This window comes from Megalops cyprinoides, chromosome 10 (assembly GCF_013368585.1).
Source record: "Megalops cyprinoides isolate fMegCyp1 chromosome 10, fMegCyp1.pri, whole genome shotgun sequence".
Taxonomy (NCBI): Eukaryota; Metazoa; Chordata; class Actinopteri; order Elopiformes; family Megalopidae; genus Megalops; species Megalops cyprinoides.
In genome coordinates this window covers 27,358,816-27,386,370 of record NC_050592.1, presented here as the reverse complement: position 1 = coordinate 27,386,370, position 27,555 = coordinate 27,358,816, and the positions used below count along the sequence as shown (strand labels likewise).

General features: G+C 42.3%; 2 protein-coding genes across 2 annotated transcripts in view; one reads left to right on the top strand and one right to left on the bottom strand.

The window, feature by feature from the left end:
* The window catches only part of tshz1 (teashirt zinc finger homeobox 1), a 41,961-nt gene extending 19,321 nt beyond the window's left edge, over window positions 1–22,640 (bottom strand). The window contains exons 1-2 of the mRNA XM_036538574.1: window positions 22,579–22,640; window positions 19,934–20,521 (exon numbers count right to left, since the gene is read on the bottom strand). Coding sequence (XP_036394467.1) covers window positions 19,934–19,973 — 40 coding nt within the window. The 5' untranslated portion in view covers window positions 19,974–20,521; window positions 22,579–22,640. The remainder of the gene's footprint in view (window positions 1–19,933; window positions 20,522–22,578) is intronic.
* On the top strand, window positions 21,795–27,302 carry LOC118784363 (prostaglandin reductase 3-like). Its single transcript, XM_036538576.1, has 2 exons — window positions 21,795–22,322; window positions 26,134–27,302. The coding sequence occupies exons 1-2, from the start codon at window positions 22,033–22,035 to the stop codon at window positions 27,056–27,058; spliced, it is 1,215 nt and encodes a 404-aa protein (XP_036394469.1). The 5' UTR covers window positions 21,795–22,032; the 3' UTR covers window positions 27,059–27,302.
* Window positions 27,303–27,555: the final 253 nt, after the last annotated feature.

Sequence of the window (27,555 nt, the reverse complement as noted above, 5' to 3'; positions counted from 1 at the left end):
GTTTCCTTACCAGTCAAGAAAAAAAAAGGAAAGATGAAATCTAGGTGACAAAATGTTTTAATAATTTTTCATCAATCTGTCCAAACTTAGGAATGCAGGAAGCAGACCTACTCAAAGCATATCGTGTTGAACGATCAAGCAACAGGTATACAAGTTTGCGGGCTGGTGATATGGGCGGACAACTACTTTGTTCATTTTTTTCCTTTTTTTTTTTTTTTTTTGAAAAACGGCTGCTCTCTATCCATCTCTGTCTCTTTCAAAGTCTCTCTTGACAGCGCCCGATCTGGTTGCCAGCGATAGACTGACAGGTAACACACAGTGCAATATGGGTGTGGGGAGCATGTGGTAGTTAAGGCTCGTCTGTCTCGACCTGTTTTGCTTCTCGCAAAGCTGACTGAATCCTTTGTTATTATTATGCTTCCTTTTCCCCCTGCTTCGGTTCCCTTAAAGAAGCACTCTGACAAATAGCAGCAATTCATTAGGCATATATTATCCTTTCATGCTTCAAAACAAAACAGTATTTTTTATAAACCCAACAATCACTACAAAGCACCGTTCTCTAGGTTTGATGTGCAAGTGTTTAAAAACATTAAACACAGTGCATTCTTCTTGGAAGTCAGGATATGTACATCTACTACATCCTGAACCATTATGAGAAAAAACAATTCTTTTTTTGTAAAATGAAGGTATAATCTGTAATAGTACTCATATTTACGTTCTCAAGCAGTTAACCCAATCGTATGACTCACCCCTGACTGTGACAGTATGTAACCACTGCTGTACTTCATACCAAGTTTGATTTGCTCTTGTCATTCCAAGTATGCTGTAGTAAACTTTGGCGCAATCACAATACTGACATTTAAAGTGATTTATTCTCACACTAACCGCACTGTCTCCGAAAATGATCGATGCACACCAGGTCTGTGGCTGTGGAGTAAAACCATTTCCATATTACAAACACATATCAATTTGTTAATCAAGAGTAATTACACCCCAATGGGAACCCATCAAAATACTAGTAACGTGTGAAAAGGAAAGAAGCAGCGTCACGTTGGGAAAAACATTCACTGTTCGGGTGTGAAAATTAAGAATCAGCCAAGCTTAAAAAAAAAAAAAGTGGTTGTGTATATGGTTAAGGGGTGAGAGTAGGGAAAGAGTACTGCTGGATCACAGAAGTTCACATAGTACTACACAAAGTTTACCCAAAAACTATGAGGAGGAAGGGTGGAGAAAAAAGGAGAAAAGACTGAGAGAAGTAAGTAAACAACTTGAAACAGAACAGGTTTGTAGTATTTATTTAGTTTATAGTATAGTAATACTTCATACTGCAGTACATTAGTAGAGCTTTTTAGTGCATATTTCTAAATTTCTCATTTTGCTTTTCTACAATGGGAAATCCCCTTCCCCACATCTGTTCCCATGTCTGTGGGAGGAATGATGGGTGAGAAAGAGAGAAAAGGGGAGAGAGAGAGAGCGAGAGAGAGAGAGAGAGAGAGCGAGAAGGCGGGAGGAACAAAGAACACGACCTCACCATTTCTGTCTCGCTGTGTTGTCTGCAATAAGCCATCAATCAGGCCTCCCGTGCGCCCATCAGTCCGCCCTTCATTTCACAGGGCCATTGGCATGTGTGCCACGAGGGGCAATGCGCCACACACACAGGAACAGGCAGCCATTCGCCAAGCTCACCTCCTCTGCGGCCAGCTACCGGGCGAGCACCCCAAACGCCACCCCAAAAACAACCGCAGCGGAGACGAAAGGAAGCAGGACCGCTCCGGAACGGCCTAATTTCACTCACTATCATTTAAAAAAGAGGCACTTATGTTTAAAAACATAAGCATTTGAATAATTGTATTAAATTCTTGTTTGTCTTATTGCAGCCCATCTGTAGGCGTGAAGGCAGGGTCAAAGGTGGATGTCCAACAGCGCACTACATGGCCAGGGATTTACCACCCAGAAGAGAAAAAACATACGCCGCACGAGTGAAAACAACAAAATTTCTCTGTTTAAAAGCAACAGTAAGCATTTACAGTAAGAGAGTACAGATACAAGTGGATTCTGATTACTTCATCTGCTCTGAAATAAAAACAGACAGATACTTAATCACTTGGATTAAAATACAGAAAACGCGACCAACAAAAAAACGATGGCTACTTACTCGTATGGCCTCTTAGTGCTATTTGCATGCATTCTAACGAAAGGACACGCATGGGATGAGGAGGGTTGCAATAAAACAGTCAGGTGATGGTAAATAACTTCAGTGCACTTTCAACCCGAGACAGTTACTGCCCGGTGTCGAGTTATCCCGCGAGTGCACTTCCACTCCGCACCGCCGCCGAGAATTGGGGCCATCCTTACAAATCACCTCCAACTTTACAGCACCACATAAAACTCTTTCTGCGCTACAAATCACGGCGAACATTTGAGGGGGCCAAAGTGAACGTTTTACGTTTTCGTTCTGACACCTTTTTTTCGTCAGTCTTTACAACTCTCTCTCCTTCTCGCCGCCCCCGAGAACAAGCCGCGGCGTTAGGTGTGTCCGTGAGCGGCAAAGACCCCGAGACGCCTACCATGGTGGACGTACGATATCCCTCACCTTTGTCTGACCAGTGCATCTAAGACTTTATTCTACTGCGAAAATGCTAAAAAATAGCATTACAATTCAGTACGCATTTACATTTAGTTATCAGTACATAAGAAAATTTCTTATGTACTTTTATTTTCTTCGTCGTTTAATTATTTTCCATCTGGGGCCACAGTCTTGTGTGTGGTATAATGGCTTGAGAATATGGTTTGTGGGAGCTGCAGGTTTGATTCCCTGATGGGGAACTGCCATTGTGCCTTTGAGAAAGGTTTAAATATCTTGCAACCACAGTTGCTTCAGCTAACATCCAGCCACTCACCTGGATCGCATGCACACAATGTAAGACACACAATTCCTGTTGCATATGCACCTTGGCTAAACCAATGAATAACTGTATGTAATCTTTTACATTTGAGTATAATGCATGCATCAACAGAAGATTTCATTTGATTGAGTACACACGGACAGGGGAGGGGTCAGTGGGAGACTCTCATGTCCTGTCTTTTTTAACAAAATAATATTTTCAAATTTTCATGAGCAAGTACAATTAGACCACCTGGAGGTTCCTGTTGCAGCCACTAATTCATACAGGACAGGTACGCTACATGTTCCTCTTTATAATTAAATGACAAATTTATTGCATATCAAAAAACTCCACACACTTCTAAGTCACATCCGATCGATTTTTAATTTGGAGCTGAAGCACTGGTCTCCAAAACAAGCTAGTCAGTGTTTGCGGGTGTCCCTTTTTTCATATAATGATTAGGCCCTGGTTTTTAAGCCCTGTCACAAATCAGCTGTCACACAATTTGAGCAGTGACAGAACCCGTCAACTTAGAGTGCTTCAAATGTTCCCGTCTACACAGGGGAAAAAGGATTTTGAGAGAAAAATATATTCTTTTTTTCAGCATAATTTGCAATAATCCTTTATGGGAGATAGTAATATTCCTGGCATATCTGGATAATAAAATCCGTCACTGGCAGGTATTAATTTTATATTTATAACCATTTCCATCATATCATGACGACATAAGTACCACAAGGAAGTATGATTATTCTCTTCTTTTAATGTCTGCATGATTAAAATAATCCAGATGCGTGAACAGAGACCAGATTTTTTAAAAACTCTTTATATGTGGGATAACTTTTACTCACTTGGTGCTGAAAATTTGGCCTGAGCAGAACACAACAGAATACATATCGTAAAAAAAAAAAAAAAAAAACAAGACAGCAGTGAGGCAAAATCCTTGAATGCCACCCCAGAATCCTTGCACTGCAGTTTTGAACTTCCAAGTTTACAACCTGTAGTGTTTGCTCCAAACTATGCTAAATAACGACATGTATTTGAATGCCAGTTGGACTTCATTCGCCGAAAGTAAGGGCACAATAAAACACGGCATGACATTTTTACTCCTGAGAGGACAAGAATAGAGAGCCAAAATGTCTACAACTTATCTTTGGTTGCCTTGAAGTCTTAAGAAATGAGATTTTACACAGGAAACTGGAGGGTTTAAGGAAAAAAAGGAGAGAAAGCTCCTCTTGAAATGAAGAAAAAAATGAGGGCTACCTAAAAGAAAAAAATGGTAACAATTATATAAACAAAAAATGTCCGCTAGCAAAACGGGTTTTAGGTTACCACGAACGTCCTAACGGTCGCAAAAAAAACCCCTGACAAAAGAGCAGGGAGTGTAAAGGAACTAATGAATCCGTAAATCAAACGGCAGACAGGAAAGACTTTCAAAGAGGGTCACGTCACTGGGGATCAATAGAAACGTTTTGGGAGGAGGGGGGAATTGCGGGACAGAGGACGACATTTCACAGGGCTGAGACTCTTCAAGATACGGCACTGCCATAAAACCTAACAATGAGAGGGGATAAAAAAAACTGCCACTGATCATGCGCTAAAATGTACTAAAATGTTTTCTGAACATTTTTTTCTCTTAATGTTCCCCCTCCCTTCCATCTATTAAACTTTTGCCGCTTTCAAATCAGCCCCTACCCAGAAGAGCTCTCGGGTTACACCTCCTTGTTCAGTCCCCTTGTCTGAATAATATTTGCCGTGATAAATGACACCATAACTCCGATATCCACAATCAATCTCGGCTTTAAAGACGCATCCATCTTCGATAATGTTGATGGGGGATTCGGTGAAATGGGGCGACGTGACTGTTTTCCTGACCCCCTGACGGTCGGGAGGGGTGGCAGGGGGGGTTTGGGGGGCGCCTCTGAGTGATGCCTGTCAGCTCACATCTGGCTGCAAAAAAATAAATTAGGCTTATGAAGACAAATGAAGAGGCCTCTCCCGCCGCGGAGAGAGAGCGAGCGAGAGGCGGAGGGAAGCACACAAAGAGGCCGCGAGAGAGAGAGAGAAAGAGAGAGAGAGAGAGAGAGACACTCACCAGACAGAGAAAAGGGAGAAAAGAGACCATTAAAGTAGCCCTGCTGCTGCCTGCTCTGCAGATCGGGGCCGCTTTAAAAGCCCCCTCTTTCTCTCCCTCTCTCCTTTTCTCTTCCCTTTCTCTCCCCTTTGTCCCTCTTCACGTGGGAAACGGGGCCGACGGTGAGGCGAGCTGCAGGCCCCGTCCAGGTGACGCGGGCAGGCGGGTGGGCTTTTGGCGTTGCAGAGAAGCGCCGTCTCCGCCATTGCTCGTTTGCGCGGCGTCGCGGGGCTGAACTATTTTTGACCTGCCGATGCCAATTCCTTGCAGCGGGGCGAGATTGAATATTCCCCTTAATGATGCACGGAATCCTTTCATGGAAGAAAGTTGAAGAAAAATAAAACCACCAGGCCTAACCCTTAGGAGCCTCTTTCTCTCACCCCCTCCTTTCTTCTGTCTCTGTCACCCACCACACTATGCCCCAGGTCTGAAATCAGTTATTAAATATGTACCTTCGCATACCGATTTTAGCAACTCGTCCTGCTGTGTTATCCCTTACCTCAGGAACAAAATTATGCACCAGCCGCTGAGTCTGCTGCTGAATAAAAATGTAACTTTTTTTTTTTAACCAAAAAGCCATATAAGCAGATTAATCTTTAGAAAAAAACCTGCAAGTATATTGCTGGAGCATTTTGCAAACTTAACCATGTTAGAAAAAAGCATACTCTTCCCTATATGTTTAATATAATCCAATGCATATTTACAATTGTACATTTCAGCAAGACCAAAATATGCCATATAGCTAAATAATTTTATATACTTTAGCATATGATGAATCTGCCTTATGCTTTGCTTAAAATCCTTTTAGGGCGGGGAATTGGCAGGGATATTGGATATTAAAGATAAAAAGCCCCCAGGAGCTCACAACATAATACATTTGGCAGTCCATAAAATTAACAATGTGTTTTGTGAGAAATGAGAAAATGTAACATTTGCTTTACTTCAACCTTAAGGACAGAGCACATTGTGGTTCGACTAGGGAGAGCTCCTCGCCAGAGTGAGCAATGCCTGTCTTACGTCTGTACAAAAACGACATTGCTACACTTCTCCCATGAGCAATACAGTCCTTTGTTTATCAACAGATGGCACAAACTATCTCCAAGCCTACCGCCCAACTCACTTGGACAGGGGCTGGAGTTGGTCAAACACCGAAACTGCTTCGTAAAAGGCATGAAAATAAATCTGACAGCAGGTATCATTTCAGCAGTAAAGTATTTATTATGACAGAATGTGCCTAATTATATCCACTGTTCTCTATCGCTTGGCGTGTGCAGCCTAGGCCATAATTCCACTGCACGTGCGTATGTTGCGCAGACCTAGCATATACAGTGCGAATGCTTCACGTGGGTTAGTGTAAATAAATGTAAAGTTTTACATGCAGCCCTGCTGAAAATGTAAATTCAATGGCTTTTTGAATTACAGCGCTGAAGCCGCTGCAGGATTGCGCTGAACCACTAGCGTAAAGAGAGCATACGTCTAGAGGGGGCTGTTGATCCTTGAACCAGTACGGTAGCATACGGGGTAGTATCATTTTAAGACTCACGGGACCTCAGCTATGTTTAACTGAGAGATTTGCTCAGGCAGACCGTTAAAATAGTTTCAGAACAGCAGGTATAAGCAGACAAAAAGCATACGGATTACATGCGGGGGGGGGGTTAACAGGGAAGTTCAAGACTAAGCCAGTAAAACACAGCTGCGAGAGTTGGGTCCGGCACAGGAGAGGTTAAAAAAAAGAACAGAGCATTGGTGTTGGGAAGACAGAAAACATTACAGGCCTTTTTTTTGGCAACAGGCGAGGCAAGAAGGGGGTGGGAGGGGACTGTGTGGAATGAACTCTCTCAGGCTTTGTCATGCGCCTTTCCCAAGGCCTGGCCTGGCCTCTTTGATAAATGACACATGTCATTCTGTCAGGCCATGACACTGCAGCTGGGAGGCCCGGTGATGTATGACTCCACTGAAAAAGGAAATCAACTTTTTTGGCAGGGACTGAGGCTGTGCCCTTTATATAGGGATTTAGGTTTCTTACATAGTTATTGCTCCCTCTCTCCTTATTTATCTTTTTTTTTTTGGCCTTTAACGGTCTTTACCATGCGGTGCTGTTTTTTTGTTTTTAATTCTTCTTCGTCTCCAGCTTAAGATTTTACATGTTATAAATGCAAAGACAAAAAGAGCACAAAGAAGACCACCAAGAAAAAAGAAAAAAGACTGAAGAAGCAAAAAAAAAAAAAAAAAAAATTCGGCCTATATATCAAGATGGAGGGCAGCAGCTTCAGGTTTTACAGGCATGTTCTTTGTGAAATTGCCCCAAACTGTCAACCACTTCCTTGTGCCACAGAGCAGAGAGAATACAAGGAGAGAGCACACACACTAGTCACCATTTCTCTCTCGTTCTGTCTCACTCACACACACAGCATACAGAGCACCAGGGTGGGAGTCAGAACCGAGCACAGGTGATTTAAACCCTTCAGAAAGAGTCAGGAGTTTTCAGGAAATGACACCACCACCATGCAGCTTGCCAAACCAGCAGGGCCTCTGTTAACCAAAGCACCCTTTCATCAGGAGCAACATGAAACTCTTTGCGTTTCTCCCTTCCAACTCTTCCTCCTCAAGGACTTCTCCCAAATATCGGATCTCTCTCACGGCCACCACTGACTGCATCAAAAAAGCAAAAAATAAAACTCATGTTGACAGAAATAAAAGACAGAGAAACCCCCAAAAAATCACTTCCTTTGTCTCTCCAACTGTGTCCCAAAATTGGTGCATGGGGGGGGAGGTGGGGATACTGAACGTTATTTTGTGTTTCGTTGGTTGATGGTTCCCAGAACTGGGCTGTCGAGGGTAGCAACCAATGAGAGCACCCCTGCTGAAAGCTGTGAGCCCCCCCGCCCTTCAAAAAACACTGGCCAGCCTATCAGAGTGTATCATCAACCCCTTCAGCCACTAAACTGCCCAGACAAAAAACACAAGACCTGAAACTGCACTGAAAAGAGTTCTTTTCTCCAATCAACACTTTGTCTTCTCTCCAAATCGCTTCCTCCCCCCTTTTCTTCCAGGAACAGTTGCTTATCGGAGATCTGAGACATGACGCCTGAAACATCCATCACTGGATCATCTGTGTCAGATATCATTTCTCAGAAGGCACGTCTCTGCCTCAGAGGTTGCGCAAGAATATCTGCATGTGCGATGCCTTTTGGGAAATGAATTAAAAAGTAAATACACAGACAAGTGACAGAAGCAAGACCGATAAACGCCACGACACTCCAAGATCTCTAACACTCACTCAAACGCACACACACAAGCATACGCGTGCAGTTATACAACAGGACGGCCCACTGGGCCCTCTGGCACGAAGAGTTAACACCGGGTTGCTATGGAGACAGGCAACTTTAGCAGGAGGAGAGGGGAGGAGGGTCACTGAAGTTAACTTTATCGATCATCAACGTATAATTCTGCTACTCTTGTAAATATATATATATGCTTTTAGAGAGAGAGAGAGAGAGAGAGAGAGAGAGAAGTAAAGTCCACTTGATACTGCCTGAAAAATAACAAGGACCAAGCGAAGAGTTATAGGAAGGACATCTGCAGAGTAGCTGTTAATGAACTTCCTTGATGTAACAAAATAATGAATTTATAAACACGTCCCTGTGTGACAAACCAAACTGTCAAGAAAAAGTGACTGAGAGATACGGAAAAAAGGCTTAATGGTTAAGACCTGTGTGCTTGCTTTTTTTTAACAAAAACTATTTTTTTCCCTTGTATTCATTTACTAAACATTAACTTCACAAGTTCTTGATAAAACACAGCAGCAAATAAATGCATCAGAATAGAAGAAAAATACCCTGCATTTCAGAGTAGAATATTCTACTTTTGTAACAAAACAACAGCGTCCACATCTTTAAATCACCATTAGAGAATCTCCATCTGCAATAAAAAACAATGTTTGGTGGTGTCGTTTTGCCGCAGAAAGATAAACGGCATTTGACAAATAGACAAGCGGAGGGACGAGGAGAAAGGAAAACAAGCAAGATCCGGGGCCTTGAGGATCGGGGGCGAGAGGAACCGCCACCTGGGGGTCGTGAACTCTGGATGACCCCGCTCGGTCTGCACTCTGCTCCGAAGCCCTTGGAAAGCAGGAGAACAGTATCATTACGAGTGACTGATGAGTGGCAGTCACAGCTGACCTCCTCCGCGCCGTGGTCTCTGCCTTGCTAATAAGCAGCCCCTTTATTAGCACCAACACGCCATAAAAGGGGTGTGTTTAGTCACAGGATGGTGGGTTTTTGCGATGTTCCTGCGCTCCGCCCCCAAACCCCCCCCCCCCTCCCTCCCACACACCGACCCACCAACCCCCACGTTAGATGAATTGGTGCACATTTTTACCATCTTCATGACCCAGGGCTGACTGAAGGAAGAGGACTAAATGTAGTAAAACACTCATGGATACACACACACACACACACACACACACACACACACACACACGCATACACATGTACATTTTTGTATGTACACACAATCTCTCACACACACACACACACACACACATGCATACACATGTACATTTTTGTATGTACACACAATCTCACACACACACACACACACACACACACACACACACACACACACACATTGAAATGCTGCAAGTTATTTTATTAGGCGCCAAAACGTTTCCTTCTGCCAAATTTCATAAATAAACCTGATCTCTTCATGGCTTCGAACAGAGAGGGCCTTGTTACCATTTGGTGGTTCTATGCAGGCATTTCTAATCACGCAGGAAAAATGACTTCAGAAAAACTAAACAAAAAAAATGCACATCAAGGCCTCTTTCATAAATAATTTTTTTTAAGAGATTATGCAACACAGGTCACCAAATTCAAGATGTCCTACCCTGTCAGACAAACCGCCATTGTGAATGAGAGTCTTCATATGAAAAGACCAACATTAGGACTGCAGCCATCATAACCCCTCTACACCTTCGCTAATCTCTGTTGCCAGGTAGCCTACTTCCCTAGCGAAAGAAGAACAGGCAAGCTTCCACACTGTAACATGTTTAAAGGACGCTCCGCAGTCCTGTTACAACCCCCTGCCTCGATCACAACGGCTCCCTCAGTCAGACACGCGAGCATGCATGTACACCACCTCCACTGCAACAAACAAAACAGCAAACTTCTTCCACAACCTACAGGCCTTTAACAACACTCCCAAAAAAAATACAAAACAGCTCCCACTCAAGTCATTCAAAATAGCTCATGATCATTTTCAATATTTTGACAAGATACCTAAAGTTACTAACCGACAACAACAGTGATACTTTGCTTCCCTCTGCACAGGCAATATGTAAACTAGTGCCTCATGTCTTCTGCGTGGAGTTAATATTTAATCCCGGGATTCATCTAGCTTCTGTCCCCCATCTCATTTTCCCATTTTGCACAATGCATTTTTTTATTACAGGCACAAACAAATAAGAAAGTCTGATACTGGCCCGGGATTATTTGCCTGGGTATAGCAAAGGGTCGAGCCTGACAGTCCCGTCACACACTAGTTTGACCCGCGAGAGACAGAGAAACTGCCCGCTCGCCCAGCCCGCTGATTCAGAGCGGAGATTCGCAGGAACCAAAGGACAGATCTGCGATGCAGCTTCATTCTGAAACCTCGCTGTAATACTGTGATGTACGCGCGGCCATTTGAGATTTAGGTTTGACGGTTCCGTGCGCCTTTGATCCGGGTGTTCTTCATCTCTCCCTGTTCAAAGCAGGTTAAGCTGCAGCGTACAAACACAGGATGAGTGAAACTTAAACTCGGGGTTAAGGAGGAGAACTTACCATCTACCGTCACCATCACTTCCTATATGCTACTTTTCATTCCAATTTTCAGAGTAAGAGATTTCCCCCTGCTATATACTGTGAAAATAACTATAATGATCGACATAAAAAAAGAAAATTTGATCATTAGATCTTATCGCAGTAAATTACTAAAACAATGCTTTCAAGACGGCCTCAGTCATATGGTTTTGTCTAATTTTTATATGTATATGTATCTATGTATGCATGTATGTATGCTAAATAGATAGGTAGGTAGATAGATAGATAGAGAGATAGACATTAATGATTTATTTGAAAAATATTATGAAATGAATAGTAATACTATTATGACAGGCACAGAAGTGAAAGCTCATCACGCAAAGCATTTCCCCAGAGCACTCCACCCACCATGTCCAGTTACATGAGCTCGCTCGTTCCCTCCCTCAACGCCGCCAACATGTCATTACATAGGCAGGGAAATATTTCTCTCACGTTTGCAACAGAGATAACAAATGAGCCATCCCTTGCACACAGGTCAGCAAGGAACACGGGGCGGAGACAGTTTGGGAGACTTTCTCCCCACCCCCCAGCTTTGTTTCGTTTTTGTGTTTTTATTGAAATTCCCACAGCAGGCCCGGGGGCTGCAGCCGACACGTAGACGTAGAAGTTTGTAAGTGATGAAAATCATGTAATTTTCCCTCCGATTTGCTGAGGTGGTGGTAAACATCTACAGTAGATATCGCTAACTTAAGAAACCAAGGTAGAACATTACTCGACTCGTGCACTGTGCTTAATTTACGTCTGAACAAATGAAATGACAGAACCTTTTTTCCTTTTATATATGCAGGAAAATCTCAGGAAAGCTTTGTGTACAGATGTATGGCTAAATTTCAGGGTGTTCAGGGGAGGCATGCATTCAAAGCACGGGATAATTCTGCTAATTTTACACTTTCCAGAGCTATCCAAGTTCAAACATAGAAGATTAGCTGTAAGATTACAGAGGCTGAGAGAGAGGGAAGGAAAGACAGAAGGAGAGAAGGAGAGACAGAAAGCGTTCCACACTAATGCTTGGGGCAACGCGCAACAGCTTCCTCTGTAGACAATCCAAAACATTTTGTCGACATTTTATTGGGAAGAAAGAAAAAAAAAAAACATTTGTTGCTTTTCAGAAAGTTACCAGTTACTTAAAAACTGGTCACAAATTAATGGCGCCCTACACCCCTACACCCCTTTTTCTCCACTGTCATTCAGTGGTGAAGGCAAGCTGTTGACATTTTCAGATGACAAAAGAAATCAGCCCCATCGCCACCCTTGCAAAAAAAAAAAAAAAAACATCACTCTACTTCCAATTCCAGCTCTTTCGTTTCCTGAGCAGAAACGTAAGAACATTTTGATACGTCCAAAAGAACAACAAAAGTAGAAAACGCACTCCCAACTGTTATGACTTATGTCGAGCTGCTCGGGAATTCCCAAACAGGTCCGTGCCAAGGTGGAAGACAGATCCATCAAAGAGACCATCTCTTCCCTTCCAGAAATTAAACAGAGACCTATTGAAAGAATCTTTTTAGAATGCAATGCAAAAAGCAAAAGTTATCCTATGCATGTGGTGCGACCGTTCCAAAGGTAAACCTTACAGGCTATGCATCTGAGTCATACAAAGGTGTGATGGCTCTGGAAGGCGCATCATTTTTCCTGTGCCACAGATATAAAGACATAAAACGCAGTACATAACAAGGTTCAGTGCACTGTAACTTGAATGGGCTTTACTTCTAAATACAGTAGGAAGTAACTCGTGATAGCTGACTTTGGTTCTGTTTCAGGTCATAAATTCATTTAATTTTTCCTCAAATTTTTGCAACATCCTCTTTTTAAAAGCACAATCACTCTCACATTACAACGCTAAAAAAATGTTCAAAACACCTGCCGCACATACAAATTCAAAGTATTCCACTTTTGCGTATTTTATATTGACTGCATGGAAAGTAAATGACCTTCTTAAAAAAAAAAAAAGTGCGTGAAGTTTTGCAGGTGTAGATATGTATTCTGTTGTTGACGGATCACTGAAATTGCACATTTATACACAGACGCACAGTGACACAGCGCATCAACTGCTTCAAAGAAGGGCTATTTCCATCCTGGCATCCAAGGGCAATTCAACAATACTGTTGCCTTTCTCTCTTTCACAAGCACCACTCCCCCCATAACCCCTACCCTCAACCTTTCTTTCTTTTTTTTTGTTTTTCAAAACTAAACTGTATACCAGAGGTTCGTCCCCGAGCTGAACACTGTTTCCTCCACTCTCTAGCTCTGTGCGCCACACCGCCCCGGTAGATGTGAGGGGCCTGCCCCCCTCTCGGACAAGGGAGGCCTGTCTCGTTAGCGGCGCACCGTGATGGAGCGGCCGAGAGCGCCGGCGGAATCTGGCAGGAGATTGTTCTGGACCCCCTCGGCCTCCCAGGGAACATACATCCACCCGGCGACCGAAGGGCGCGGGCACATCTAATCAGAGGCTAATAACAGCACGGTCGGGAGTCATTCCCCTTCATAAATCAACGTGCAAAATAATTGCTAATACACCGCTTATCGATTAGCGCACCGGCGCTTATTTCGGGGGCTATAGCTAAGAACTAACAAAGTGACAAGGGTAAAGTGTTATTTCTTTCGCGCTGCAGACAGCTGGGCTGGAAAGATGACTCCAGCAGGCAGTAATTCTTAATTGACACCTGTCAAGATAATGGCTCAAGTCACAGCTGCTGCAGGAGAATTTGTCCCTCGTCCTGGTCATCTGTCAGTTTTAATATCCTTCCCACCAACAGCCCCCCCCCCACCCCCCACCCAACCTACTCCCTCCTCCCCAAGCCCCCTTCCCAGCGTCTAATCTACCTACGGTTTTCTATAAGGGAGTGAAAGTGAAAAGGAAAAAAGTCCCTGAAGTTATCGGCTTTCGTTTTTCCCCTTCCCCTATTTTCTCTTCTCGTTTGACATCGTTGCGACTGCAACCACACAGACAACATGGAACGCGAAGGAGGGGAGGAGTGAGTTTTGGTCCCAGGATATGTCGTTCCCTGTCTTGCGGTTGTTGCTGTTGCTTGTTTATTTGCGTGCCGACATCAAAGGACGCGCCTATTGTTTCATGTTCATCGCTCCCGACTAACGTGATAGCTACATTAAATGATGTGTTTTAGGTGCTGGGGAATTAGCAGACTTATTAAACAAAATATTCAGTAATTGCTCATCTTTAATTCATGAATGGAGCGTGTTAAATTTTGGTCTTCAATCCTTGTTCCAACTCTATACAGCTGCTTTTGCAAATATGATGGTAATCAAAAAAAAAAAAAAGAAAACCCATTCCATATTGTAATTCAAGGAGTACATTTGTACATTCTAATGAATCCAATTAAAATAAGATAAATAAAAGGATTGTGATCTAATTGTCACTGGAGCATTAGTGTCTTATTTTGACAATATAAATAAATGATCAAATGACTTCCTGTATTACTGTAATACGGCAAAACAAATGACTGATAACAGTGATGCTGCAGCATTTGCATTCATCCTGTTTTCTTTATGGAAGGAAGTGGTAGGATTTTTTCTAGAACAAAACAATCAAAAAACAGTGAAAAAAAATCTACATCTGACAGTAAAACGAGGTCAGTGTAAATTGAGCAGCGCGGTCCGGCGACACAGTTTCTGTGGTTATCTGTTGACATCAGGACTCATCTGTGAATCGGACACCGAAAAAAAAACCTGACTTTGCACAGGGGAAAAGCCAACCCCACAGTTCACCACAACCACATAACGCAGTCATATGCCCTACTGAATACCTCAGGAGGCTGTGGGTCTTTTTTTTCAAATCTTTGTTTGTTCCCTGAGTCATTGAGGGAAATTGGTTAAGAAAATCTACTACCGAGAAGAGAAGAGGGAAAAAAAAAAAAAAAACACACACACACATCTGGCTACTCGGACGATGTGATTTCCCATCATCCTCCACCGCCCCCACCCTGACCTCCCACTGTGGCATGCTAGCTGCTTTTTTTGTGTTTGTTTGTTTGCCTCTCCTGTGTGAAGCTGGGAGAAATGGTGGCACGCTACTGATGGCAGCAGCCCTGGGGGCAGCTTAGAGAGAATGACCAGGCATAGGCAAACATGTAAGAGAGAGGAGAGTGTGTGTGGGTGAGCGAGTGCAAGTGCGTGTACAGTGTGTGTGTGTGTGTGTGTGTGTGTGTGTGTGAGGAAGGGGGGGTCAGTGTTTGTGCGAATGTGTAGACAGCAAAGGCTTTTCTTGGTTTACTAGGTTTTACGTCAAACTGGAAGCGGTCCTGATCGAATAAACCCCTCATTTAAGCCAGAGCCATTTTTCACCATAGCCCTACGCTACTGTGCTCAGTCCCCACGAGAGCACGACACTCCCCACACGGACAACAAAACGGTGAAAATGAAGAGCATGTTTTCATTTAGATCTATTCTGCCCCATAAAGCCACTGTTCGTTCTTCATTTGTCCCCCCCAACCCCCCCCCCCAAATGCAGCGCAGAGGTTATGGGACTTGCATTAAGGGGAGAGAGGTGCATGCCTGCTCTTTGATTTCCAATAGGCAACTGGCGCAATTCCCAAATGCAAATTCAGCTATTAGTTTTACACTATGAGAACAAACCTGACTATCGACTAAACTGATCAATGTCACCTGTTAATGATACAAGCACCACAATTAGCATACCCTACACACAAAAGAGGGGCTACTGTTACCACACACAAACGGGGTTATTTTCTGAGACGGTATTTCAAGAGAAAATTTTCAGAAAAAAAAAATAAGTAAAAAAAAAAAAATGAAGAAAAGAAAACTTTAAAACCACTACGTCTAATGATTATAAACTGAATCATTAAAATGTTGATCATATTTAGAATAGCTCACATGCACTCATTAAAAAAGTAGGACTACCCTTGTTTTCAGGCGGGCTTAAGAGTGTGTCTAAATGCCGAAAGGATTCTGTAGATGCAGGCATTGAGCACTCTGAGACCCGCTGTAGGCAGAGACACAGGAACGCTTCAATCTGCTAACGGCTCCGGCTCGGCGCCATTCGCGGGATCGTTTGATCTCACAAGTCCACGCATTCTCCCGCGAAAGCGTTCCCATTCTCTCGCTGTCCCATCCTTATTATGTGACTAAATGCTACGCCAGCAAAAAATTTCTGATACTGTGTGAAAAGGAAATTAACTGCTTGCTCGCTCCACCTCACACTTCTGAAATGGCTATGGGGAAGAGGACGCAAAAGCAAGGTGGTGATAAATAACAGTACCATCTGCAGGCCTCGGCGGACGTTCTATGGCTACCGAAACGTGACCTCTCCTGTTTTGATATGTATTCTCAAAACAAAGATAGAAGTGACTGCAGTGAAACAACTGCGGTTTTCTTAGGTGTTATATATACCACCAGTTTCTATCTATTAAAACCATTGTTGAATGTTCACAAAAAAAAAAAAAAAACACAACGCTATAACTTTGTCACAATGTAGAAGATGAAACGCCGACAAAAAACACAAATTCAACCTAAGGCTCGACAGGCCTGCACAAAAGCCGCATTACTCTAATTTGTTCGTTTCCACAGGGAAAAATGCCGGAAACTTCCTCTCTATATGTGGTTCGCTGGCATGTAATTAAAGGTTTTATACATGATTCCAAGCTAGGTGATTACTTACAGTTAGGAATATCATGTAACGGCACCACCAACAAACCAACTCAAAGGTCGCTGTGTAATCTTAGCTACCCTGGGGATTCAGAGCAGTGAATTTGGGGTCATCAGCGTAGTTCACAACTCCAAATGAATGTTTTTCTCCATGTGAGTCATAAAAATCAATGGAGAAAATCAATTTTCATGTCTCTGATGTGCTTCATAATCAAAAAAAGTTGTACCCTACCTTATCTTAGTGATGAATTTTTTTACTCCATTGTGTCATGTTGAAGCAAATTTGCAAGGACAAACTATCAGGCCTGTTGAAAAAAATACTACATCTAGGTAACGCAAACATTTGAGTTTTGCATAGGATGCAATTTGCATAAATAAAAAATGCTTGAATTTTGTGACAATGTCATGCTTGTTGTGCTTGATTTCTGTATAGCAGAATACTTAGTTTAAAAGTACATTCGAATATTTAATATATTTCTTGCATGCAACATCATAGCTGCAACTACATTTATATAAAATCGGCAAGAAAATGCATGGCCATGGAGAGCAGGGGGAATAATATGTGATGCCTCATCTTATTTTGTTCTCTGGGTCTCTGCTTTTCTGCGCCGTTAAAAGCACGGATTACCGAGGTCATTAGGCAGCATTGTCTCGGTGACATGATTAGTCAGGTAGCAAAGTCCATTTGTCACCTGCACCAGCAAATTGAGTTAATACTGCACTACGGGCAACGGGGACTGTATAATATCAAGTTGATTACATCAAAGCAGCTGCGAACTTGACACCTTACTGAATTTGTCAGCATTAATCGTTAGGCCTGTCACGAATCCATCAGGTTTACAGATAATTAGGGGCCTCCTAATGAAGCCAGCAAAACGACTTTACCTTTTTCTCTGATAATTAAGAAGCCTCCTCGCCAGGAAGGGGTCGTTCTCTCCAATGACTCGAGAGGCAGAGTCGGGATTAACGAAAGACGACTTTCTTTTTTTTTTTTTTTTTCCTTCTCTTTTCCTGTCCTCATCAAATTGAGCTACCGTCACTCTGCTGCAAATCAGCCAGTATGCTCCCTGCCAAATGTCCAGCTTACAGACAGACACACGTACGGGGGGGGGGGCAGCACAGGCTCTCGCATTGTTTTGACCCCGGTGAGGAGCAAATATTCAGCCCGAAAGGCCCATTCGGGGAAAAAAAAGCTTCTGCTCAAAAACAAACGACCGTAACACACAACAGCCAGGGACACTCAAATGACGACCTAACACACACGCAACAGAATTTCAACTGCGTGTATCCGCCACAGATCTGGATGCACCGCTAAAATAAAATAAACAAATCCAATAAACTGTGTGCACTGCACAGAGGCGCCACCGTTGCTCAGTGGAACGGCCTCACCTCTGCACCACCTCTGCAAACACAGACCCGTTATAAACTCAAAGGTCCCTTGGCTTGTTCCTCTAGGGGTGGCACTCGGATTTGATCCGAGTGACTTGTATTTTCTGACTCATCCCGGCCCTCAATGTCACCTATTCTCTTAGACGCCCCTCCACCACCACCCCAAGCATTTCACCTGCTTCTGTATGGCGCTCCCCAGACTTGTTTTTTTAATCTTTAAAAGCAGACGAGTCAGTTCCGTGGGCCCTTTTCAGACGTCACTTATTGCAGTGTTTTGATAAAGAATGCCAAATGTCGTGTAGGGTAAAGAATGGGAGCGCTGCGTCTGCCAGCCTTTGATTGACCATTAAAGCCAATGAAGTATATGCCTGTCAAAAGAGAGACAATTAAATCAATATTGATGGGGGTGTGGGGGCTGGGGCAAAAGTCGCCTTGATGGCTTGTTTTTTTGTGTTTGGGGTGCCAGGACAGATTACCATGCACCATCATGCTTCTGTCAACTTCCCTGGATTTTACGAACAGAAAAAACATGGTAAAACCATTTTCAGAGGGTAAGAGCTAGAAGCAGCGCGACCATTTTTCTTTTTCTACGGTTATTTATTTATTTGGGTTTTTTTTGTTTGTTTGTTTTTTTTTAACTGGCTGACACATTTTAACAGAGTGTAAGAACAAAAACATAGCACTTGAATTCTGTTCACACTCGGTTCACACTATCCGTGGCCAATGAGTATTAAAAATTATAAACCCGTAGAGTTCAAAGACTTCTGTGCCTTGACTCCTGTTTAGTCTGCTTTGCACCTCATATTTCAAAATCTGTTTAAAATTCTAGAACTGTCTTTTGTTCGCTGCAGTTGTTAAGGCCTAACTTCAAAGAGAGAGCCTCATTAGCACAGAGGTAGAAATCCCTGTCAGTCATTTACATTTGTTGAGAGTTGGGGAAAAAAAAACCTCTTAAGTCCAAATCGCTAGACCTCAACCTTGTTACCTTGTTTGCCTAGACTTAAAACCTAGTTATCAATATTGCCATTCACATTTTATATTGCAATGTGAAAACTATATATTAACTTATATTTTCACTTATGTGAAAATGTAAATGAACGTCACACACTTGAAGACAGGTGAATGGACACACTTAAGATCCGAAATGCATAGCCTAAATCTCTGATAAAATTCACATGCCCTCAATAATTGAAATTTAGATACTTCCTTGATCCTTACAAGCTTGGTCATTCCCAGCCCTCTGTCTCTTTCATTCTCTCTCTCTTTTGGATTGTGAGATAAGGATATTCCTCCCTTAAAACTTTTTTTCTCCCCCTCTCTCTTTTTTAGACGACGGGGAAAAAAGTTGTCCTTTGAGCGGCTACAGCTGTCAAGAGCATGTGTGTTTCCATGGTGAGTGATTTATTGATGTTTATCAGGGATGAATAGATCAAAGGCCGCCACATGACAGGCGATCAATCACGCATCAAATCAAGGATGGCAATCCTCTAATAAAACAGAAATCCAGACCCTGCCAGTTTTCGCTTAGTTTTTCTTTCTCTCTCTCCCTCTCCCCCACTCTCTCTAATTCTGTGATTTATTTTTACTCTGTATTTAACACCGCAATGAACCGAAATGCCCTCCATTCCTGCTGTAGCTTTTCATTTGCACAGTTAACTGAAAGCTACTATCATTATGTACAACGTACATATACAGTGCGTACAAAATGTGCAAAAACACGTGCATCTAACCATTATTAAACCATAAAGAATTGTGAGTGTGCGTACTCCAACATTCGAAACATAAGCTCCGGTTTGTAGAATAAATTGGCAAATAGAGAATCTCTTTTACCCACCCAGTTTCTAAATGAATGTATTTATAATATTTGGAATGTATTTCAACAAAAGACAATGGTATTTCTCCCTTCATCGATACGCCCTGGTCTATGACTAAATCATGCATTTAGCCAGTAACAGTATTCAAATTTGTGATTAAGACATCCAGTTGTGTAAAGCTTGTCAGAATACGAAATAGGCTACCCCAAATGTGTTTGTTCGGTTTACCTGCGGATCGCCTCGGTTCTTGTTGCTTTCTCCGCGGCATACTGCTTTCCTTGACTTTCCACGGGACTTTTCATGCAGGAACCAAACTAAAGGTCAATCAAGAGTGGAAAACAATACAAAAAATCTTGATTTTTTTCTGAATGTTTCTTTAAGTGCCTTTTATTCGATCTATCGGACTCCTTTTCGTGATGCGGTTGTTAATTCACTCCTTCAATTGAACTGAAGTCTAGCGCAGAAATAACAAGGCTTAATTTGTCCCTTTATGAATGATATCTATTGGTAAAATAAAAAATAAAAGAAAAACGACATAAAAAGCCCCTGCGATAGCACTACGACGTATGAATTTCGCCAACTCCTCGCATGTTGATCAAGGACCATCTCCGCACATCAGTTTATGGCAGAAAAGAGAGGCAGGCATCGAGGCTGACTTTCAGTCACTCCCCCAGCTTCCATCGGAAAGATCACGATCTTTCGGTGATACTTTGCAGCGTCTTCTTCCCAGATTTTTTAACGCAAGATAACACGTCCAGAGCGATCGAACACCTTTTTAAATTGTATTTCCGTGCCAGCGCTCCTTAAGCTGCCCCTCTGAAATCGAAAGAAAGGCAAGAGGAAAGATCATTTAGGCATTTAGATGGTTAATGTCAGTCAGTCACTACGCCACCTCAAGAAGCTTCGCCGTCAGTGAATACTTTCTGTCTCCCCTCCCGCGAGTGGGGTAGCTCGGCGTAGAGTCATAAAAATAATTTTCGCTGCTGATCTGAAGCGCAGGCGGGCGCTTGATGTGGTGCGACGCCTGCAACTGAGAGAAACAAACAATGCGCTCACATACACTCTCGCCCTGATATCGACATGAACTAATTTCTCTTCGCTTAAACTCCAGGGAGTGGACCGGGGTCTCGTCTACTTGGCGAATAGTGTAACGCACGCTCGGGATCCAGAAGCGTTTTCAGACAGTCTCAACTGATAGACAGACACATCGAGTTGCTGTTCCTGCTTCACGTTTACTCCTCCCCTCGCTGCTAGCGTCACCCTGACAGTAAAGCCTACCTGTCAATCTTTTTAATTGTCTTTTTTTTTTCCCTATAACTGAACGACTTGACAAAGGAAGCCTTGGATCACTGGTGTGGAAAACGATTCTTGGAAACGTCAGAGCCGCTTTAAAACCTGTCCATATAAGGAACATGAACCGTTACACTATTGATTATGATGATAATAATAATAATAATAATAAACACCTTGGCCAAAGTTAACTTAATGTGAGAATGTGATACGTTTACCTTGTTATTCTTGAATTATACCACACGTTCAAGTGCAAGTGTCAAGTGTACGTGTGAGGTAGATAACTAGCCTTTCACTTATCCCACACAATGTTAGTAGCTTTATGTTGATAAAAGCTTAGTGCGAAGACTACCCCCCACACACATTTAAAAGTGTTTAATAACAGTAGTTACGTTTCTTAGTTTTCATTAATGTGTCTAACATTGTGTTTTCCTTCTCCATGTAACCTAGTCTCACACAGCACTTTGAATTGTCCGGTCAACGAAGCCGCAAGCTTAGAAATGTGTGTGGATTGGTCTGTAAAAATATCTGTGGATCCTCGACGCTGCGTGGACCTGACTGCTGTGCTCGGGGAAGGTTTTTTGTATAATTGTTGTCCTATATATAAACTAATACATACACGCGGACTATCTGTACTTTTAAAATGTCCACTATTAATTCAGTGTGCTCCAACGATACTTCCCAAGCAATTCTGCTGTCCCATATCCACCCTTGTTGAAGGATGTTTGAAACTACAGATTGATTCGTTTCACCTTACTAGGAAGTGAACCTTCGCACAGGAAAGGGAGGGACTCCATAAAGCAAGTTCGTTGTGACAGAGGTTGTAGCCTTCACTGCCGTGAACTGCGAGTATCCATACATTTAATAGTTGTTTATAATAATACGATTTGAGTCAATAATCTGTATGAGAAGCAGTGTTCCAACTTAAATAAAATAAAAAACCTAAAACCTCCGTGTAACTAGAGGCAGCCAGCTAAATGCAACCAATGCACAACCAGTGTCCGTGAACTTTGTCTTGCTTCCCCCCTCTCGGTGCAATGTCCACCTCATTTTTAGCCAGTTATAGTAGGAAGGTGTTTCTAACACTCGGCGGGGGACGCGGTGTGAGAAAAGCTGTTTTTGGATCGCATTTTGTAGCAGTCCCACGCCGTTCCATAATAGACCTCTCCTACTCCACCCACTTCATGGATTTTAAAGGTTCCTCGATACCTAGCTCCATGAAAAAGCTTGTCGTGACGAGACTAAGCCAAAATTTCAGGGACGCTGTTTCCTTGCAAATCGCTCCAGTTCCGACTCCTGGGGATGGGGACTTGCTCATTAGAAATCGGTGAGTGCTCCACGATGGCTAGATAGCTGTATGTGTGTGTGTGCGCGCGCGCGTGTGTGTATGGGTGTCAACAATATCGTTCGGAAGGTTTTCTTTCAGATTATGAACAGTCAGATGGTGAAATCATGAAAATAATAACGATTTCTACTGAACTCTACTGTTTCCAGATTTCATAGTGCAGTCTGCCGTAACACTATAACACTGCTGCTGTCTATACAGAGAGTTGGTGTTATTGCTATCTGGGGTATTTCCTTACCTTTTTAGCGCAGCCACATTCACAAGTTATAGATTGTTGCAATCAAACCGATCATTATGCTGAGTGCATTTTGGAGGCGAGCGAAGAGTGTGGAAAAATCCCTAAATTCCGCCCCAACATCTGTCTATCAGTCGAGCTCTGCATTTTGCACCCTGTCTCCCTTACGTCACTAACCTGCATTCAGAAAGTCACTGAGAAGCACACAAGAGATTGAGATATTGCTCTGCTTTGCATACGAGCTCTGGCAACATCCAACACATGCTAGGTTCATTAACCTTGCATAAGGGTATTTCATTGTGGATTTTTTCAGTATCTAATTATCATAAGGCTATCATGCAATTCTTCCCAGTTTGCTTATACCCTCATTAATGTATGGTGTCATAAATGTTAAGGGTCTTTTTTTTTTTTTCAAGAGATGCGTGGTTTAATTTTTTTTTTCTAAATTTCGGTAGCTTCTGATGCTGGTTTCGTTTCATCATATGAGTGCATCCGCTAGACTCAATTGTTTATCTTATTTTGATAATCTTTTTTTTTCCAACACATTATCTCACTGTTTTAAGATACATATGTAGAGGTCTTTCACCTCGTTTTGAGCATACTTCAGCCGTTCATGTAACACTACCCGAAGGAGAGGTGAAAGTGGCTTGCCATACCTGTATTTAAATGCATCTTTTAACAAAGTACAGGGTTTCGATTATTGTTGTTATCATTATTAATTATTGTCATTGTCGTATAAGGTGGCTTAAGTATGACAAATCAAAATATGTAGGCTTCAGCAATTTTGGGCACTGTAAAAACGAGATGACTTGCACCCTAATTCCGGTGTATATTTTAATAAGATAATTTGTCTTCCAAGAAATTCGAAGGATTAGAAATTACCATAAAATTAGTGAGACTAAATGTAAATCCGCTTTATTTAGGAATCCTAAGGATTAAATCGTTATAGCAATTAAAACGAGTGAAATCCAACCTCGCGGTCTCATGAAAAAGCGCAACACGGTGTTACAAATTGGTGTAACCTTTATTTCACCTTTTGGGAGTTGTGTGGGCGTTTTTAACTTTTTGTTGTTGTTGTTTCAGGAGACTTACAAAGGAAATGTAGACGATATGCCTATACTTCTTAATCAGAACATTTAGGAAATATTTCTGTGTCAGGCTTTTGACCGCATATTTCTGTAGTCTGTGTACATTACTCTCCTTAAACCTAGTATGTGCAGCAAAAACTCATATTAAGAGAAGTGTTATAGTTTTCAATGAATTAGGTGAGTTCTGTCCATATATTCGACATGGCAGCGACCTCAATCCCAACTTTTTCTTCTTTTTTACTTTGTAATTAAAGTAGACCTCACAATAATGATCATATCAATCTTGTCATCGTCATTTATCTTTTTTTTCCTTCTTCCGTTTATGTGACTCCAATCCAGTGGGTGGGATTTCTGCCTGTTTCTAATACCATATAGCTACCGTTCTTTACCTCTATATGAAGTTTTATGTATGAGCTATGAATGAATAAGATCACTTGTTTCGTAGGGCCTTTGAATGGCTCTAGTTGGATAGAATGCATAACGATTTTTTCTTAATTATGGCTGTATTAAATTAAGTCTGGACCGTGCACTGTTTTGGCTTGATCGTGTCGCCTGCTTGCCGCTTTGGACGTTTCTTAACACTTTATCTTAGTATTGTAACGTGAATTGCAGGTATATTGAGAGATGTCACGTTTTGTTTGAGAATTTTTTCGTTAATAAGAGATTCGCAGATCATTCTGAGGCAAAGTAAGGGTTTAGTTCCTAGGCTGCAGGTTGAGAATATTTTAAACATTTTATATTTAAAAAACCAAAGTGATTGGTAGTTGTAAGAGGATCTGCACACGCACATACACGCACGGAGGCTGGTTTGTTGGCTAACATCCGCCTGACTGATGAAGGGAGTATTATATGGGCAACTTTCATCAACAATTCAATCAGAGCAGAGTAGACCAATGTTAGAACCGATTTGTAACTCTTTGGCTAAGGTAGGCTGTGTGCTGTGTTGTAAAGCATGCTAAGGGGATAAGGGAGAGGATCAAAGGAGTTGTGCATAATTATAGAATAAAGACAAGGTTTTGATAGAAGATATGATATATATGCTTGTCTGCATACTAAAATCTGAATCTTTTCAGGACAGTTATATTTTTTGTTTCCTCAGAATTTAAAATTCAAAGGCATGTACAAAAAGAGCAACTACTAGGCCTTCTTGCACAAGCTCAATGCAGTACTTTTTCATGGCTGAAAAAGAGAATGTTTGCCACACTTTTATCACCACCTTGCCTGATTCATTTGTTCATTCATTCAACATACGTTCACTTAGAGGCAAAGATTTCAGTGTCTCTTTGTGTTGGCTTGAATCACCCCTGTGTTCTGTTGGACCTATAGGAATCGGGAGACATCTTTTCTAGTAGTAGGTTTTCCTGCTCAGGCATATGTAGGCTGCTATACATATTTTTTTTTCTGAACTAATCGAATAGCTAAACACATTCATAAAACCTGTTTGGAATAGCCTCTCTGAAATTCAGAATAAACATATTTTAAACCACGCCACTCTCATTTCTAAACTCACTTAAAAAATCAAGGTAGGCAGATGTTTATATCTGTTGTTGTGTCTTAAAACTGTTCTTCTTGCTAGAAATCTATTTCCAAAAATTATAGGGCCTGATCGTCATGTCTATAGTACAGTTTGAAATGCTTATTCAGAGATACCGTAGAGTGCTAAAATATATCTACATTAATATTTTAATTGAATGTAGCGCAGAAAAGAATGATTCAGCAAGCATTAATCCTATGAAATTTCCACTGGCTTAATTGCAATATTTTAATTACAGTGAAAACTGGCTGTCACTTTCTGTATTTAAGCCGCCTGTGTGTCATTCACAGAGATGAGTCACAGCACGGATTCTGGAAGACAGACATTTCTTAAAATTTATTTATACACATTTTAATACATATATTTTTATCCAACAAAACCACTGAGGGGAAAACATCTTTCAGGAAAATCTCCAGGGAGGAAAACATGCAGGATTAAAAAGCACATTTTGTACTTAAGTGTCTGTGTAAACAGTAATTTTTGTGTGGATGCAACCCCTTTGTGTCAATTTCATCAGAAATTTTTGAGAGAAAAGGAATCAGAATTGAAATGTCTGAAAATTGAATTGTCTGAGTCCTGATGTGGCGGGTATTGCTGGAAGATAGGGGCTGAAATTTTGAGTTTTAGACTAAGACGTTTACAAGTGCTTCACTTTGAAGGAGAGCTTTCATGCAGCAAACAACAAACGTGTAATTATCCAAATTGCTTGTAATTGATTTAATTCAGGACACCATCCAAATGTTTCTATCAATATGCATGTCAAGATCTAAAATTTCATAAACAATAATTGTGTCAGTAGCTGATTTTTTGTGCTTGCAATAAAGCCTTTTAAACTGTCAATTATATTCCATGTCACAGTTTGCTCAGGCTATGTGATAATTTGTCACACCTTCATATGTTAGCATGTGAATTTGAATTATTTTTCTGTCCTTCTAGATTTGTTGGCATCAATGCATCTGATATCAATTACTCAGCCGGTCGGTACGACCCCTCCGTCAAGCCACCTTTCGACGCAGGGTTCGAGGGCATTGGCGAGATTGTGGGGTTGGGTCTAAGCGCCAGCGCCAAATTTACAGTGGGCGAAACTGTGGCCTATTTTGGTGAAGGAGCATTCGCCGAGTACACAGTAGTCCCCGCCAAAAAGGTTGTCCCCGTGCCATCAGCCAAGCCGCAGTTCCTGACCCTCCTGGTGAGTGGAGCCACAGCTTACATTGCCCTGAAGAGACTCGGCAACCTGACGAAGGGCGAAACCGTCCTGGTGACGGCCGCGGCGGGCGGCACTGGGCAGTTTGCCGTCCAGTTCGCCAAGATGGCCGAGTGCCACGTGGTAGGGACCTGCTCCTCGGACGAGAAGGCCGGGTTCCTGAAGACGCTCGGCTGCGACCGGCCAATCAACTACAAGGCCGAAGACCTGGCCGGAGTCCTGCGAAAAGAGTACCCAGGCGGGGTGGACGTGGTTTACGAGTCGGTCGGGGGCAGCATCTTCGACACGGCGGTCAACTGCCTGGCCAAAAAGGGCCGGCTGATCGTCATCGGCTTCATCTCGGGGTACCAGACAGCGTCCGGGCTCCAGCCCGTGAGGGCCGGGACGCTTCCCGCCAAACTGCTGCAGAAGTCAGCCAGCGTGCGCGGGTTCTTCCTCCCTCACTTCCTGTCCGATTACAGGGACGCCATGGGGAGCATGCTGCAGATGTGCGCCAGAGGAGAGCTAACCTGCGAGGTGGACTTGGGGGAGATGGCTGATGGAGGAAAGTTTGCGGGGTTGGAATCTGTGTTCCGTGCCGTCGACCACATGTACAGTGGTAAAAACCTCGGGAAGGTGGTGGTGGAACTGGTGCCTTCTGTCGACAGTAAACTGTGAAGTCACCTTGCACTGGAATTCCTACAGATGTTGTAAATGATATATTTTGGAAATTCCTAACTATAGATTGAAAACTTGAATGAAATGTAGGGCACAGAATAACTAATCAGTTTGTTATTTGCTCGCTTAACTCAGATTTAAATCTATATTGTTGCAGAGTGTCTTTAAAAATACTGAACCTAATGCATCTATACATGCAGGGCTTCTCATAACTCTTTTGACTGTGATTCTGGAAGGGATTAAAATGGTACGCGTTGTGGTTTCACCTACATTAAAGTTTGCACATCAGATTAAATTACCTTTTTCTTACTTACTCAACATCTCTGTCATTTTTAAATGTAACAAAAATATTTGCAGTGATAGCAAGTACCAATGCTGTGAAAATGTGTTATTGAAAGTGAAGGTTAAATTTTAATGTACAAGGAATTCTACCCTTTATCAAGTCATGTGAGTGCTATTTGGCCAGACCAGAATCGGTCTGACATCAGGTTGGCTGG